Source organism: Thamnophis elegans, chromosome 2, assembly GCF_009769535.1.
Source record: "Thamnophis elegans isolate rThaEle1 chromosome 2, rThaEle1.pri, whole genome shotgun sequence".
NCBI lineage: Eukaryota > Metazoa > Chordata > Lepidosauria > Squamata > Colubridae > Thamnophis > Thamnophis elegans.
Genome location: NC_045542.1, coordinates 5,069,817 through 5,087,792, shown reverse-complemented (window position 1 = coordinate 5,087,792; position 17,976 = coordinate 5,069,817). Strand labels below are relative to the sequence as shown.

The 17,976-nt window shown below is 42.7% G+C and overlaps 1 protein-coding gene across 1 annotated transcript in view; it reads left to right on the top strand.

Moving 5' to 3' along the window:
* Positions 1 to 5,024: 5,024 nt before the first annotated feature.
* The window catches only part of PDE4A (phosphodiesterase 4A), a 113,943-nt gene continuing 100,991 nt past the window's right edge, over positions 5,025 to 17,976 (top strand). The window contains exon 1 of the mRNA XM_032238972.1: positions 5,025 to 5,278. Coding sequence (XP_032094863.1) covers positions 5,142 to 5,278 — 137 coding nt within the window. The 5' untranslated portion in view covers positions 5,025 to 5,141. The remainder of the gene's footprint in view (positions 5,279 to 17,976) is intronic.

The following is a 17,976-nucleotide window of genomic DNA, read 5'->3' as shown; positions in this document are numbered from 1 at the left end:
TCAAATCAATCAAATCAAAACCCCTCACATATTGGAAGGCTGCTATCCTGTCACCCCTAGTCCTTCTCTTTGTTCGACTGGACATACCCAGCTCCTGCAACGTTCACCGTACAATTTGGCCTCCAGCCCCCTGATCTAGAATACAGATAAGTCCTCGACTTACAGTAGTTCATTTAGTGACGGTTTGAATAGTTCATTTAGTAACTATTGGAAACTGGGGGGGAAAAGTGGGGTGTGTGACCATTTTTCACACTTTCGAGGGCTCACCTTTTCCGACAAGCAAAATCGATGGGGGTGCCACGCCCACTTTGCAATTGCGTAACTAACTTAACTGCGGCGATTCCCTTAATAGCTGTGGCAAGAAAGGCCATAAAATTGGAGCAAGACTCGCTTAACAACTATCTCGCTTAGCAACAAGAAATTTTGGGTTCAATTGTGGTTGTACGTTGAGGACTACTGGTAGGACCATGATCAGCTGCCTTTGTAGAATGGGGGTGGAGGGGGTTACAGAGTCCAACTAGCAACATTTGAATATTCCAGTAGCTGAAAGGCTGTTATCTGTGGCCAGCCTTATATTTTCAGAAACCCTAAAGAGCAGAATTAAACTTATAGTTAGGGACATGAGGGCAGTGGTGGGTTTCAAAACTTTTTAGAACCTCCTCTATGGGTGTGGCCTGCTTTGTGGGAGTGGCTTGTTGGCCATGTGACCGGGTGGGAGTGGTTTGCCAGCCATGTGACTGTGTGGGCGTGGCCAACTTGTAAAATGTGGTGAAACTCACTTAACAACGCTGTTGCTTAGCAACCAAAATGTTGGCTCAGAAACTGGCATTTGAAGCACACAAGTCTTAAAGCTGTCAGGTTACAAGACCCTCGCACCCCTAACGTTTTAGAAAAAAAACCCAGGGGTGTTCAAACTTGACAGCTTTAAGACTTGTGGACTTCAACTCCCAAAATTCCTCCTCCAGTCATGTTGGCTCAGGAACTCTGGCATTGAAGCACGCAAGACTTAAAGCTGTCAAGTTACAAGACCCTTTTGCACCCCTAACCCCTTAGGGAAAAAAAAAACACCAGGGGTGTTCAAACTTGGCAGCTTTAAGACTTGTGGACTCCCAGAATTCCTCCTCTCGCTCTTCATCTTGATGATGTGCAGACGGGCATGGGGAGGGAGCTGGAACCGGTTCTAAACGGCACTGCAGATTTGTAGAATTTCTTCTATAGAAGAGGTTAGAACTTCCAGGAACCCACCCTTGCATGAGGGTCTCCAGCCTCTCTCACTCGGTTGAAGCCATCATGCTTCCTGAACAGGCATTATTTGTCACCGCTGGATGATTGATGCCCAAGACACCCTCCTCCTTCCCTCCGACTACACAGAGTGGGGTGGGGATGGGCGTTTGTGGTTAGAACAAAGTGTCACTAGGATGCGATTTGACAAAGAGGAGGCAGAGCATCGAGTGTTTTGGTCCCCGTGTAAGAGAATGGTGCACCTTGTCCCAAGAGAGTGGGTAAACTCACTCTCTAAGGGCTGGTCTCCTCCATTTACTCGCCTCCGCAACCAGAGGCACAGAGAGAACCTTGTGGCAGATGGATTCCTCCCGAGGAAGAACTTGGTGGTCACCCTTCAGTAAATAAGTGGGTAGGACAGTAGGGAGGTATGTTTCAAAACATGAACTGGAGTATTTCGATCCTGACCCCAGGAAAACGGGAGACATTCCTTTTCTTTTTCTCGTTTTTCCCATGTGCTTTTCTGGGTTTGGCTTCATAAAGTACATGCGTAAAGCATTGTAAAGCAAGGAGGGTTTTTTCCCCTTTGCATCAGGATTCTGGATTACATGTGCAGTTTCATCTCTCTGCCAATACTTGGGTGCTTATTTATAACGATTGTTTCCATTTACTGATTATGACGTCTGTGATTCCATACATAGAAAGCAGCACTTCCAATTCTCAGCCACGAGGACCGGCCATGGGCTTTAAGTGGCTTTTATAGAAGAAAAATCTCTGGAGGGCAAGGATCTCACAATGCAATTATTCTCCTTTTTGGAGATGGTAGAATTCAGAGTGCACAGCTTTCCCTTTCAGCTAGACACTGCCCACAGCAGTATGGCTAGTTAATGTTGGAAACAGATTATGGACTACATTCTCACTCATCTTTGCTTTCAATATTTGCAGACCATACTTTAAAATAAAGCCTTTTCTTCTTGTCTTTGAGATAAAACTCAGTCATATCCCAAAGCATGAAACAGCAATAAAACTTGCATAATTATTGCTCTTTCAATATTCTGACTGTGCATATATATCAAAATGTGGCTATTGTGCTAACTAATGGCAATTAAATGTTTAACTAGCTTTGTGCAGAGGCAAAAAATGTAACATCTGTCTGCAACTTTTTAAAGCAGCCAAGTCCTGGAAAAAGACGTGGCTGCTTTAAAGAACTACTCAATTGTTGCACAGTGGCAGAGATGACCAGAATGATCACCCAGCATTTGTGGAAAGCTTTGATACCAGTATTTGCAGTATATGAGTTTTCAACATTGGTTCTTGACTATGATAGATACTCCAAGTCAGCTTCTAGTCACACATTGCTAAGTTACTATTATTAGTTAAGTTCCATGCATCACATGGAGGCCAATATATTTCCTAGCCCATGGATATCCCCATCAAAGTTTTACAGTTTTAAAATATTGAGAGACCCTTTTTTATTAGCAGATTTTTATTATTATTTTTCCCTTCTACAACACCTTACAGTCATTACATCAACATGGTTATGTCATCCTACCTGTACATGTATATAATATTTCGCTTCTATATTTACACACCTTTATACACAGTTCTATATATATTTATATATATTGTTTTTTGGCTTAATTAATTTTATTCTTGTTTTGCAGCCATTTGTACCAATTGTTCCAAATTTCATAATATTCCAACTCTTCTTTATCTTTTAATTTCAGTGTTAATTTGTCCATCTCTGCACAATCCAAAAGTTTTTTTAATCACTAATACCTCCGAGGGGGGTATTATTTTGTTTCCAGCATTGGGCAAATGTTTTTCTAGCTGTAGTTAGCAGAATTATTAATATGTACTTAATTTTCTTTGTATATTTCCCTTTGATTATTCCCAGTAGAAAGATTTCGGGTTTGTATTTTATCTGTTATCTCCTGTAATTTCTTGCACCCATTTCCAAATTTTTGTCCAATATTTTTGTCTTTCCGGGCAGGTCCACCATATGTGATAATAGATCCCTTGTACTTTTTTATACTTCCAGCAGGTCGGCTTCATGTTTGGGTACATTTTAGCCAATCTTGTTGGTGATAAATGCCAACGATAAAACATTTCGTATATATTTTCTTTTAAGTGCTGCTGATCGTGTTAGTTTATAATTTGTGTTCCAAATTCTTTCCCAATCCACTAGATCTATGTTGTAACCAAAGTTTTTGGCCCACACTATCATGCAACCTTTAACTTTTTCTTCTTCTGATGTTACTTCTAATAAATATTTGCAAATTTTCGTTATGAATTTATTTTCCTAATTTGGAGCAGATGGGAGGTCTTCAGGTAGAAGTAACATGGGGACCGTTTGAAGGGTTGATTTGCTGTAGTGCAAACTATTACGAATGTTTACATTCTTTTTTTTATATATAAAGTAATGCTTTAATGATCATACGTGAAAACTTGCTTCACAGAACACACTGCACCAAAATCAAATGAACCACATTGTAGCATGAAGTAGAAAGCATTCATTTATGAAAAACAGAAATACCTATATGGCTGCCTATCTCTCAGAATGATATTAGGTAATGCATAGCAACCAGTAAAAACAACAGCAGAAAATGCAAGAATGTTTACATTCTTATACATATTGATATTTTCCTGATTGTCAAGTTGGATACTGCAAAAAAATAAGAGGAAAGAATGACCGTATGCTCTTTTTCCAAACCGAAATATATAGAGAATTGGAGTTATTAAGTAGAGAGCGGTGAAATCTGCACATGCTCAGTGGCATTTTAAGCTTGGTATCAAAAGGACAAGTGAAGAACAAGGAACTGATAAACTCCATATTCAGCTTTGGCTGCAACAGTTGTGGAATCTGGATCGAAGGAAAGGGGGAAAATCCCCAATCTGGTCTGTTTATGCCAGGGGTAGTCAACCTTTTTATACCTACCGCCCACTTTTGTATCTCTGTTAATAGTAAAAGTTTCTAACCGGTTCCACAGTCGTGGTGATTTATAAAGTAGGGAAGTAACTTTGTATCTCTGTTAGTAGTAAAAGTTTCTAACCGGTTCCACAGTCATGGGTGATTTATAAAGTAGGGAAGTAACTTTGTATCTCTGTTAGTAGTAAAAGTTTCTAACCGGTTCCACAGTCATGGGTGATTTATAAAGTAGGGAAGTAACTTTACTTTATCAAATTTATAAAGCAGAGTTAATAGCAAACCCCCACCGCCCACCAGGAAAGCTGGAACGGCCACTGGTGGGCAAGTAGGGCCCAGGTTGACTACCACTGGTTGATGCGGACAGGGGAGCGTTTTTCCGGCGTGCCAGGCTTAAGTTGGAGGCGGATGGGTGGGGTGTGCTCTGTAGGCAAAACACGCGCGGTCTCCGGAGTTTTACCAACTTTCTCCCCCGTAGCGGAGGACACCCGTGGGGTCCCTTTTCCAAAAGAGGCCAAAAGACGATTGCGCCTTCCGAGATCCGGGAGTCCCGCGCTCTCACTGCGCTTCTGGCCACTTTTTTCCGTATTCCTGAGTGTGGCTCTCCAACTTTGGCAACTTGAAGACTTGTGGACTTCAACTCCCAGAGTTCCTCAGCCAGCTTTGCTGGCTGAGGAACTCTGGGAGTTGAAGTCCACAGGTCTTCAAGTTGCCAAGGTTGGAGACCCACTGCGCTCAGCCGGACCCTGCGCTCCGGCGCCGGGCTTTCTAGATCGCAGTTCCGCCCCCCTCCGCCCCAAACACAGTCACCGCCGCTGCCAGCGCCTCCTCCTCCTCCTCCTCCTCCTCCTCCTCCTCCAGCCTGAAGTCCCAAGCGCTGGCGAGGAACCGCGGCAGCCACACCGAAACCCGGGCAACTTCTGCGCTCCGGCGCCGGAGTCTCCAAGGGCTGCTTTTCCTTCCTCTCTAAGCGGCTTCTCCCTCGTGCTCTTTCATGCCAGCCAAGGCCTTCGCGCCGCCTCGGTTCCTCGGGCTCCCGCCGGCTCACCAAGGTGCCGCCGAGCTGGACATGCATTTCTCCTTCAGCGAGGAAGACATTAAGCGGCACCGGCTGTTGGCCAAGTCGGTGAGGTGGGTCCATTGAGGCTCGTGGGGAGAGCGGGGGGGGGGAAGCCTGCGGTGGTGCGGCTTGCAAGGGGGTCGTGAGTTGGTATTTGTGCCCACGGGGTCTGCGGACAGCTGGTTTCTTGGGCAGGGGATGGAGGGGGCAAAGCTCCCGTTCTCCGCCTGCTTTTATTTATCCTGCTTCCCCAAAGGGCCATGATCAGGTTCTGGATAGGGTGGATGGGACCCCCCAATCCAGAAGGATGCAAGAAGTGGAGCAAGATCCAATTAGTTTCTTTGGGGATCCTGGTTTCTGGTGGTCGTTGTGAATTTAAACGCTGTTTCTGGCACCCCACCCAGTTTTCTGTTGCAACTCAGTCTCAAGCCCTGTTGTGTACCACCACCACTGTCCAGAGTCGGTCAGAATTGCAGTAGTTTCTAAACGTAATTCATAAACCATCCAGCCACATTATCCTGCTTCCCAAAAGGGCCATGATCAGGTTCTGGATAGGGTGGATGGGACCCCCAATCCAGAAGGAGTGGAGCAAGACCCAATTAGTCTCTTTGGGGATCCTGGTTTCTGGTGGTCGTTGTGAATTTAAACGCTATTTCCTTGCACCCACCAAGTTTTCTGTTGCAACTCAGTCTCAAGCCCTGTTGTGTACCACCACTACCGCTGTCCAGAGTCGGTCAGAATTGCAGTAGTTTCTAAACGTAATTCATAAACCATCCAGCCACATTTAGCTTATTCCTGTGTTGTGGTTCCTTTTTATGTAGTCTTTGATAGAGAAGGACAGGGGGGGGGGAGAGAATAAATTAGGATTCAGTGATGGTCTTTTCTTGTGAAGCAAGTTATTGTTGTCTCTGTTGGGGCCCAGCGAGTTGAGTTGTGAAGCACAGTTGCCAAAGGGCAATCCTTTTCATTGATATTTTGGAGAACGTTAGATTTCAAAATGAGCTTGTGTGGCTCATCTAGGCAAGGCAGCCAAGTCTTGAACTGCAGAAAGAACGGAGTCCTTCTCTTGAGTCTCTTTCCTGTGCATTGCTGGCTGTTGTATTTTTGTATGCCGAGATTGGAATTGTTGTCACCTGAAACATATGTTGAGAAGTAGCATAGATAACGGAAGAGGATACAATAAATTCTTTTTATTCTGGTTAGAGGGTTGCAGGTTCTCTGGTGCTCTCCACTAAATGCCCATTCAGACTTGGCTGCACTCAAGATTCATTGGAAATAAACCCATTGAGGTCCTGGGAGCCCCTTCCTTGTCTTTGTCCCCTGGCTGGAAGGGAACAGCGTTCACGAGGAGGGAAACATCTCTTCCTCGCGAGGACAGGGACACATCTGTGGCTGCTGGCTTTAGCCCTTCTCAGCGAAGCACTGCCGTTTTTTTTTTTTTTGCGTGCATATTGAGCAGGAAAATCTCTGGGCCGTGTGCCAAAAAGCCCTGCCTGTCACCATCTGCCATAAAATCTGACTGGCTCTGTGCATCTTGAGAAAGTCGTATCTGCCTTGGGCAAGTGGTCAGTCGTATCTTACCTTCTCTCCCCAAGAGTGAGGTTCCTCTTGATCCTTCCTTCCTGGTTACCTCCATTTCCTCCCCATTTCCTTCGGAAATACGTGCAATTTCCCATCAAATTTCTTTTTTCTCTGTTGCTTGGCATAAAATGTAATTAGAATGTTTGAATAGTACCCTTTTGCTACAGTATTAAGTATCTATATAGCATTTTTATGTGAGAGTGGCTACATGATAAGAACGAGGGCTAGTGGGTTACATTAGGGGGGTGGTCACAGGAGGATAAAGGATAATCTCAGAATTCCTGCAGCCTTGGACCCAAGTGGGCCAGACCCAGGCCTTTATGGAGGAGAATATTTATAGTGTAGAGTTGAATTCTGCAGTCCTTTGGGGGTCTCTGAGCTTGATGATTTGCATGCAGATATTTCATTACCCACCTAGGTAACGACTTCAGTGCTAGTGAGTGTACAGTTTGCTTCCTAAAAACAATGCCCTAATCAAGTTGTTATCAAGGAGAAAGCCACACTCTCACCCACAGTGGCAGGGCAAACTAATGTATATAAATAGGAAGCAAGCCCCATACTTACTACATTGACGATGTTACCTAGTTGGGTAAGGAAACACCAGCATGCAGGCAGTCAAGCTCACACAATGGCTCTGTGGTCAGAGAGGCAGACAGTTTTAATGATGATCTAGACACAGGGGGTCCCCCAGTTCCCTTGGCCACAGACCAAGACCAATCCACAGCCCATTAGGAACCAGGCCACGCAAACAAGCAAAGCTTCATCTGCACCTGGGCAAGGATCTACTGTATTATTCAGAGTATAAGACGCACCGGAGTATAAGACGCGCCAAGATTTTGAAGAGGCAAATTTTTTTAAAAAGTGTTTGCACTCTGCAGACCTCCCAAAAACAGCCCGTTTTCTTCAAAAATAGGCCCGTTTTTTGTCAAAAAAAAAGTGCATGCATAGCCTTTAGGAGGCTTGTAGAGTACTCTTGAGGGCTGGGGGGCTAAAAATGAGCCAAAAAAGCCCTGTTTTTTGCTCAGTTTTGCCCTCCCCAGCCCCCAGGAGCACTTTGGAAGCCTCCTAAATGCTATGCATGGCCCTTTTTGCAAAGGCGGTGGGGTTTCGGGAGGCCAAAAATTAGTGTTTAACCTAGATTTTCACCCTCTTTTTTGAGGGAAAAGGGTGTGTCCTATACTCTGAAAAATACGGTAGGTATACTGTGTGAAACCACGCCGCCACCCCCTCAATCTGTGGGAAATTATTTTTCAACAAAACCAGTCCCTGGTGTCCAAAAGATTGGGTGGGCCACTCATCTAGACAACAGAACAGAAGATCTAGGTGGTCTTTTTGATCTGGTATCTGTCTCATAATTTTGGTTCTCCAGAGAAAATAATAAAGCTCTCGTTCTCTCAGCATCGGATTTGAACAGGATCCAAAAGGCATTCTGTCCCCTATCTGTGAATATGAATATACCATATCTCTATCTTGTGACATGCTTATGTGCTGTAATTGGAGACCCATAGAGACCAGGTATGGTAAACATTTAGTTCAGGCTTCCTCAATTATGTCTCTTCAGGTTACATGATTTGATTTGATTTGATTTAAAGTTTATTTGTATGCCGCCCTTTTCCCTGGGGGGACTCAGGGCGGCTCACAACCAAAAGGGAGGGGGGAGACAAACTTTTGACATATAAGACAATACATAATTAAAAACACAACATTCATACCATTCGGGCGGGTTACAGTCTTAGCCCCAGGCCTGACGGGATAGCCAGATTCTAAGGGCTGTGCGGAAGGTCTGGAGGGTGGTGAGGGTACGAATCTCCACGGGGAGATCGTTCCATAGGGTCGGAGCTACCACCGAGAAGGCTCTCCTCCGCGTAGTTGCCAGTCGGCACTGACCGGCAGATGGAACTCGGAGGAGGCCTAATCAATGAGATCTAATAGGTCGCGTGGAGGTAATTGGCAGTAGGCGGTCTCTCAAGTACCCAGGTCCACTACCATGTAGGGCTTTATGGGTGACAAGTAGCACCTTGAAGCGTACCCGGAGATCGACAGGTAGCCAGTGCAGCTCGCGGAGGATAGGTGTTATGTGGGTGAAGCGAGGTGCACCCACAATCGCTCGCACTATAACCCCCATCATAATTGTCCAGCATAATTGTCCAGCATCAAACATATGGGCGCCCGACTCACATACAGTGACTCTGGGCAGTTTTTAACATTAAAAATCCATTACATGATACCCATAAAACCCCTCCTCACCCACACAGGGACATATCGTGGCATCAGCAGATATAACCACTACTGATTTATTAAACAAATTTATATAACCAGCCAATTCACCAAGAGTGACTGTTGTTGTGGTTGTTACAGTCTCATAAATATCAAGTATAGCAAGCACTAGAAGTATGTGGATGTCGAGAAAAAACCCTACCCCCAGATAAAATATTACTCTTCCCGTTAAAAAAAACCCAAACAGCAAAGTTTCACTCTTCTACCCTGGCAGCTATTTTATCCCTGTTTTCCTAGCAGTGACGTGCAGTCAGGGGAGGCAGAGCCTTACCACTGTCGTCATGAAAAGAAAAAAAATGTAAAAGGAGAAAGGCAAGAGTTGCTGAGGTCAGGCTGAGCTAGTTGCTCCCAGAGTCACGGTGGATGACTCTGCTTAGTGCTTAACTGTTTTAAAAAGCCTCTTAAAAAGCGCCCTCTCTCATGAACTTTCAACTGGGTGGGAATCAGTGACGTGCGGTGAGGTTTATGGCTGGTGAGGCAAAAAGAAAGAAAGCGGCTTTTGCCCATCCCGCCGCTATGTCTGACATAGTGGTGGGGCGGGCAAAAGCCGCTTTCTTTCTATGTCCGACATAGCGGCGGAGCGGGCAAAAGCCGCTTTCTTTCTATGTCTGACATAGAGGCGTCCTGATTCTATGTCGGACATAGTGGTGGGGCGGGCAAAAGCCACTTTCTTTCTTTTTGCCTCACCAGCCATAAACCTCACCACACGTCACTGTTTCCTAGTGATGCTTAGGAGAGCTGAGGTGGCGCAGTGGTTAGAGTGCAGTACTGAAACAGAAACATTTGTAGAAGTTTGTTTTTTCAAAAACGCTCAATTAAAAAAAAGGGTATGGAGTAGGATGTTCACTGCTCCAAGTAAAGCCTTCTTTTGCAATTTAGTGATGGTGATTTTGTGATTTTGTCAGTGCTGGGGGTGTTCAAGTGGTGCTCCAGATGTTTTGAGATTGTACCCAAGATGTCTATTACTATGGGAACTCTCTTGGCTTTCTTTTGCCACGATCATTCTACAGGTTTTCGTTATGTTGCGATGCTCTGCAGTTCTTTCTCTTCCATTCTGCTGTCTCTGGATACTGCAGTATCCACTATCCAGACTTTCTTTTTTGTCTTATCTCAGTGGTTAAATGTGGGGTGTTTATGTGTCAAGCACTACTGTTTGGATTATAAAATCCCAAAGCACTTTAGCTTCTTCATTTTTTCTACCTTGTTTATTTTGTGGTCCCAACAGTTCTGCTTGAAGATAAATGGGATTTCGTTGCAGATATTCCAATGCACCACCATTGTTGTTACTTCGTCATACCACTTTACGTATACCAGATCAATTGTCACCTGACCAAAAAACAAACAAACAATGCTAGGTGTTGGTGTTTTTGGACATTTGGTGACAAGTGGGTTACACAACTCAAGAACGTTGGCTGAGAAACCAGGGCCGACAAGTGTGGAATTACAGGAAGAAAAGTTCGCAAATATATGAAGATTGAAAGCAAATAAATTATATTTATTTATTATGTCGTATCAGTGAAACCATGAAATCACAGCTGCCAATTCTTTAACTGGTACTGGTCTTCATATAGATCAAGCTCTTCTCAAAAGCCTAGGATATTGTAGTGTATTGGTGTAATACAGAGGTGGGTTCCTACCAGTTCGCACCTATTCGGTAGAACCGGTTCGTCAAATCTGCCGAACCAGTTAGAAGAGGTTCCACCAGTGGACCCGGAAAGCAGCCCACACCTACAGAAGAGGTTCCAAACATTTTTGAAACCCACCACTGGTCTTTGGATATGATTATTCTACACTATCATGCTCATATTTATAAAACTCAGTGCCTCTGTGAAAGGGAAGGATGACTACTGCGTTTGTGGTGCAATCAGAACATTGCGTGTGTTGAAGTTGTTTTAATGCAAACCAAAGATGCCTTTTAAAAAACAAATTTACATCATATTCTTATGCACGCCAGTGCTGTGTGTGGGGTAATTTAAGGTGGTTCTGACAAGTGTTGTCGGCATCTTCATATCAGGTCCCATGGGCGGCAAGCCACTCCCATCCAGTCACATGCGCGGCAAGCCACTCCCACAAAGGAGGCCACACCCACAGAGTAGGTTCGAACAATTTTTGAAACCCACCACTGATGTAATACTGTATGTGTGTGAATCCAAGCAGAGTGGCCTTTTGTAATTGACATTGTCAATGGACAATTTTTCTAACTGCTGCCCAAGATTTTTTGGTATGGCATCTAGGGTGCCAATAACTGAGATCACCTCAGCTGGTTTATGCCATAATCTTTCAGTTTCAGTTTTCCAACCTTGATACTTTACGATCTTCTCCATTTCTTTATTTTGTAATCTACTTTCTCCGGATGCTGCCACATCAATTATCCACACTTCCTTCTTTTCAATCAGAATTACATCTGGTGTGTTATGAGCCAAAACGTTAACACTGTGTATTTGGAAATACTACAATATTTTGCTCATTTTTGACTATTTTTTTCAACTATATATGTTGTCACCAATTTTTCATGAGTGGTACATGCTAATTTTTACAGATGTTCCAGTGAATCATTTTGGTGACTGTATTATGTCATCATTTATATTCAGTTTGTGCAATCTCCTTTCACAAGCTGAGTATATGATCTACTGTTTTTTGTCTCTTCGGACAATCTTCAGTTTGAAGCATTATGATGATTTTTCAGTGATTGCATTAATTCGAATTGTTGATCTTGCATAGCCAAGATCAAGCTTTCAATTTTTTTAACATTGTTCCAGTTGTAAGCTATTGTCATGTTTTATCTTTATCCACTTTCCCCTCAATCTTTTGTAGAAATTGACCATGAAATGCTTTTCCTTGCCAGCTTTCTATTCAGGTTTTTAATTACATTATTTTAATATTCACTGTACATATAATAAATTCCAATTTTATAATAACCCCGACCACATGATGTTTATTAAGCACTAAATAAATGTAATAGTAAATAGTTAATAAAACTTTATTTTAAAATAATTTTAAAAATAAATTCCAATTTTAATTTGCATTAATTGTTGTTCTTGGCTATATTTTACACAATCACTCAATGCATGCTTTTCTTCTTTGGCATTTTACTTGAAGTAAACTATAAATATATATATGGATACATGCATGCATACATATACATACACACATATGTACATGTATGGAATATAAATGACAGGTATGTGATTTGTTCTTTTACATGATAGTTAAACTGAGTTGCTAATTGATTGAATTACAAGGATGATAATAAAAAGATAATTAAATGTAAGTTAAAATATTTGGAATATGGGTACATATAGAACTTTTAAGAAGATGAATATAAGTGAGGTGCATATTGCTTGCCATGTTATATAGCAGATTAATGGAATTGTAATAAGCATTGAATAGCAAGGCTTGTAAAAAATAATTAAATGTAAGCTAAGTTAAGATATGGAAAAAATGGGGGGGGGGACTTGAAATATATTTGTAATGGAAAATCACTGAGATTATAAAGAGAGAACTAAAAAATTGGGGCATGTAATGATGTATAACTATATAATATTATGATGAGAATAGCTGGAAATTGTAACCAGGCCCACACCAGCCAAAAAATAAGCTGGGGAGGGGAGGTTTAAAAATATAATTGCTATATATTTTTGTATTTTGTATTTGTATTTATTATACATTTATAGGCCGCCCTTTTCCCTGAGGGGACTCAGGGCGGCTTACAGTAAAAGGGGAAAGGGAGTGTAGGACAAATACAAAAAGAAGTGTGAACGAGAATAAATTAAACAGTAAAACACAACATTCACTCGACATTCGGGAGGGGCAAAAGTAAAACTTATCCCCAGGCCTGACGGGCTAGCCAGCTCTTGGGGGCTGTGCGGAAGGCCTGGACGGTGGTGAGGGTACGAATCTCCACGGGGAGATTGTTCCATAGCGTCGGAGCCGCAACAGAGAAGGCTCTCTCCGAGTAGTCGCCAGTCGGCACTGACTGGCGGATGGAATACGGAGGAGGCCAGCTCTATGCGATCTGATGGGATGCAGGGAGGTAATTGGCAGAAGGCGGTCTCTCAAATAGCATAGATATATGTATACTTTTTGTAAAAAAAAGGAGGATATGTTAAAATTATTAATATGAAAGATGTTTATTGAAATGAAATTACACCATCAACATTAAATGGAGCCTGCTCAGATGCTGAAATACACCATGCAAATGAGATGAAGAGTGGGGAAGAGAGAAGAGAGATAATAGGGGGAAGAGAGGGTTAGGAGAGAGGGTAGAGGGGGAGGGCAGAGGTGAGAAAGAAGGAGTGGAAAGAGGAGAAGGAGAGAGGAAGTAGAGAAGAGAAGGAGGACAGAGGGAAGAAAGAAGGTAGGGAGGAGGAGAGAAGGAGAAGAGGCAAGAAAGTGATGGTTAGGGTATAAATATGGTGTATGGGGAGCAGAAAAGCTAATGATAATCTTTGGGGGTTGATGGTGAGATGAATTGTTATAATATTGAATAATACAAAATAGTATTGGTTATGTAATGGTATACATGTGGTTATTTGTATGAAAATAAAAAAATGAAAAAACATGTACATGTATGTATATATACACACATACATGTACATGTATTCATAGATAGGTAGGTAGGTAGGTAGGTAGGTAGGTAGGTAGGTAGGTAGATACAGATTGCCATACCAAAAAATCTTGAATGTCACTTAGTAAATCTGTGCATTGACAAAATTTCCATTTGTCAATTGCAAAAGGCCACAATGCTTCAATCCACATAGAAACTACACCAATACATTACAACATCCTAGGTTTTTGGGAAGAACTTGATACAAGGCCAACATCAGAATTATTATTATTATTATACAATTGTATCACAGTGGCCAGTTGTTTCGCCGGATTTGGCATTGGTTACTAGTCGGGCCCCGCCCAGGGGCCTAGGACGTCGTAACGAATTTTCGTAATATGCGTACGGATCCAAGCAGAGCGGCTTTTTGCATTTGACTGATGGTGATTTTGTCAATTTTTAACTGTTTTAAATGTAATTCCAGTGCTTTTGGAATAGCACCCAGTGTGCCAATTACCACAGGAATTACCACTGCTGGTTTGTGCCATAGTCGTTGAATTTCGATTTTTAAATCCTGGTATTTCGTGATTTTTTCATGTTCCTTCTCGGCGACCCTGCTATCACCTGGTATTGCGACGTCTATGATTGTGACCTTATTTTTCTCAACCAGTGTGATGTCTGGTGTATTATGCGCCAGTATTTTGTCCGTTTGTATACGGAAATCCCATAAGATCTTGACCATCTGATTTTCAGTGACTTTTTCAGGCTTATGTTCCCACCAGTTCGTTGTTGTTTTAATATTATAATTTTTGCACAAATTCCAATGGATCATTTGTGCTACTGAATTGTGCCGCAATTTATAATCAGTCTGCGTGATTTTTTTACAGCAGCTGAGTATGTGATCAACAGTTTCATCAACTTCTTTGCAAAGTCTGCAATAATTGTATCACAGCGGCCAGTTGTTTCCCCGGATTTGGCATTGGTTACTAATTGGGCCCCATCCAGGGGCCTAGGATGTCATAACGTATTTTCATAATATGCGTGCAGTTCCAAGCAGTGCGGCTTTTTGCATTTGACTGATGGTGATTTTGTCAATTTTTAACTGTTTTAAATGTAATTCCAGTGCTTTTGGAATAGCACCCAGTGTGCCGATTACCACAGGAATTACCGCTGCTGGTTTGTGCCACAATCGTTGAATTTCGATTTTTTAATCCTGGTATTTCGTGAGTTTTTCATGTTCCTTCTCGTCAATCCTTCTATCACCTGGTATTGTGATGTCTATGACCTTATTTTTCTCAACCAGTGTGATGTCTGGTGGATTATGCGCCAGTATTTTGTCTGTTTGTATGCGGAAATCCCACAAGATCTTGACCATCTGATTTTCGGTGACTTTTTCAGGCTGATGTTCCCACCAGTTTGTTGTTGTTGTTGTTCTTGTTGTTATTATATCCTGACTTTTTAATATGTAACTTAGGAAGCAAACATACCTAACACTCCTTCCCCCTCCTATTTTTGCCACATAAACATGTTGTGAGCTAAGCTGAAAGAGAATTACTGGCCCAAACTCACCCAACTGGCTTTCTTACCTAAGACAGGACTAGAACTCACTGTCTCCTGGTTTTTATATATTTATACAGCCACCCATCTTATACCATGATGCCTTAATCAGGAGATAAAACTACATCTATGTACAATATGTGCTACTGAATTGTGCTGCAATTTATAATCAGTCTGCGTGATTTTTTTACAGCAGCTGAGTATGTGATCAACAGTTTCGTCAGCTTCTTTGCAAAGTCTGCATTTGGCATCATCAGAGGATTTTTCGATTTTGGCCTTAATGGCATTTGTGCGGATAGCTTGTGCAGACTTTGCAAAGAAGCTGACGAAACTGTTGATCACATACTCAGCTGCTGTAAAAAAAATCACACAGACTGATCATAAATTGCGGCACAATTCAGTAGCACATATTGTACATAGATGTAGTTTTATCTCCTGATTAAGGCATCATGGTATAAGATGGGTGGCTGTATAAATATATAAAAACCAGGAGACAGTGAGTTCTAGTCCTGTCTTAGGTAAGAAAGCCAATGATGCCTTAATCAGGAGACAAAACTACATCTATGTACAATTAAAAAAACATTAAAACCAAGAAACCTGGCACCATAATCAAACTTAGCTCGCCTTATCCTTATATGGTGTCTCGGCCAGCCCTTTAACTAAACCCGCTGTCTATGTTGGCCTCTTCCCTAATTAGATTTATAGGACCAGTAACTGTGGCCCTTCCTACTGTGAGACACACTGGGCTCCTTATACTTTTCAGATCCCTGCGTTAAGCTGCAGCACTATTCATCCTTCAGACCCCGAAAGTGAGGAGTTAAGGCTGCTCCATGGAACTGGATGGGCTGCGAGAGAATTCGATCCTCCCACGCCATGCCGGGCCCCATTGTCTGTGGTTTTTCTTAAAAGAAATGTCTGATACTGGAACTTTTGGAACAGCACAAGCAAGCCCCGTTTGTGTATGCGGCTAATTTATTGTAGGAAACCTTTTTTGGTGCTTGACAAATAAAATTGACATGTCAAGAACCTACCTCCGGAGATGCAATTTTGTTAAACTGGGCAAAATGCTGAGCACAAATAGCATATATGCCCAGGTGCAGAATAAGTTCCATTTTCCAAGTAGGAGAACAAAGGATCACAGTAAAGGCCTGAAACTTAAGCCAGCAAGAGAAGAATGCCATCCTATATCCTGAACTTGGAGATTTTGTTCCATCAGCTGTGATTCATGGAAGGGTCTGTGGAACATTTATTCCTTGCATCTCTTTCTCAGGATTGAATCTCAATTGAATTCAGTAAGGCATTTGTATGTGGTTATAGCAGCCATCCCCCCCCCCCTCCTGGATACCTTGCAGATGTCTGGAGTACCCACTGTTGAGAATTCTGGGAATTGAATTTTACATATCAGGATACTTAGGAAGGAAGGGTGGAGTGAGGATTGGAGATTAAGCTTGCTTGGGGGCTGTTCTTCGGATTTTCTTTTCCATCTACATCTTGAAAGTATTTTAGTTGTTGAAATGTATGTATGTATGTATGTACCTATCTCTGTATCTAGGTATGTATGTATGTATGTATGTATGTTCTGACCCCCCCTCATCCCACTCCAACACACTCTGAGCCAAAGATAAGTTACGGCATTTAATTAACAGACAGACAGGTCCTTGGCAGCAAACTGGCACAGACAAGCCGTGGCAGCAATCCAGCCTGCCAAGCTCACAATAATGTTCTCCAGCATTAGTTCCTGCGTTGACTTCTGCAAGAGGGGCGTGTGCACAAGCAGTCCTTTTATAGTCTGGAGAGGAGCCTAATGACCACCAGTTGAGTGCAATTACCTCCTGTAACTGCGCAACTGTTCCTGGCGCCTATTAGCTATTCGATGGCGTGTATCCAGGAACAACTCACTGCTGGACTCTCCCTTGTCTCCTCCCCTCTGGTCCAAGGCTCATGCGCCTCCTGGTGGCCAACCAGCCTCTCTGTGCCCTGCTCAGAGTCGGAACCCTGTCCAGGGTCCTCCACATCCTCCAGAACCGACTCAGAGGGCCCCTCACTGTCGGAGTCTGGTGGCAGCTCCAACGGCTCCTGCTGGGCCACAATATATTTATTTATCAGCACAAATATAACACAAATATAACAAAGGCAACAGTAAAAATATTGGGTTTCTGTCGTGATGGACTCTTGTGACGAGCCGATTGACAGATAATGGAAGCAGTTAGCTTCCTTCCATAATTGGGGCATACCAGGGGTTGTGACACTAAATATATACCTTCCTCCCTGGCTTCAGCTGATAAGGAGTCGAGCTCTGTGGCTTAATGGCTAAGACGTCTGCCTAAGATGCAATACAGCACAGGTTCGATTCCCAGTAAGGGTGTGGCTAGCTGATAAGAGCTAAATAGCTTGAAATAGATCTATACTATCTCCCTTTATTTATTTATCAGCACAATTATAACACACACACACACACACACACACATATATATTCTGTAATCAGTGCTGAACTTCTCATGCACAAACCTAGAAGGAAGTTGTGGAAATGGAGGTAATACATATCAGTAAACCTATTTAAGGATTTGGGGCATTAAAAAAAAAACCTCTCAGTGGAGGTTTTTTACTCGTTGCTTTGCTTATTGTCCAGTTTCCCTACTTTCCATTTGTGATGACGTAGCCTAGTTCCTGCCTGAGACTCCATCAAGCCTCTGTAACGAGAGCTAATTTTCTTTCTTGCATAGATTTGTGCCCATGTGGCTTATGCCATTACGGTTTCATTTCCATTGCGTGAGCCTTAACTATTTCCCAACTGAAAAATTCCATAAA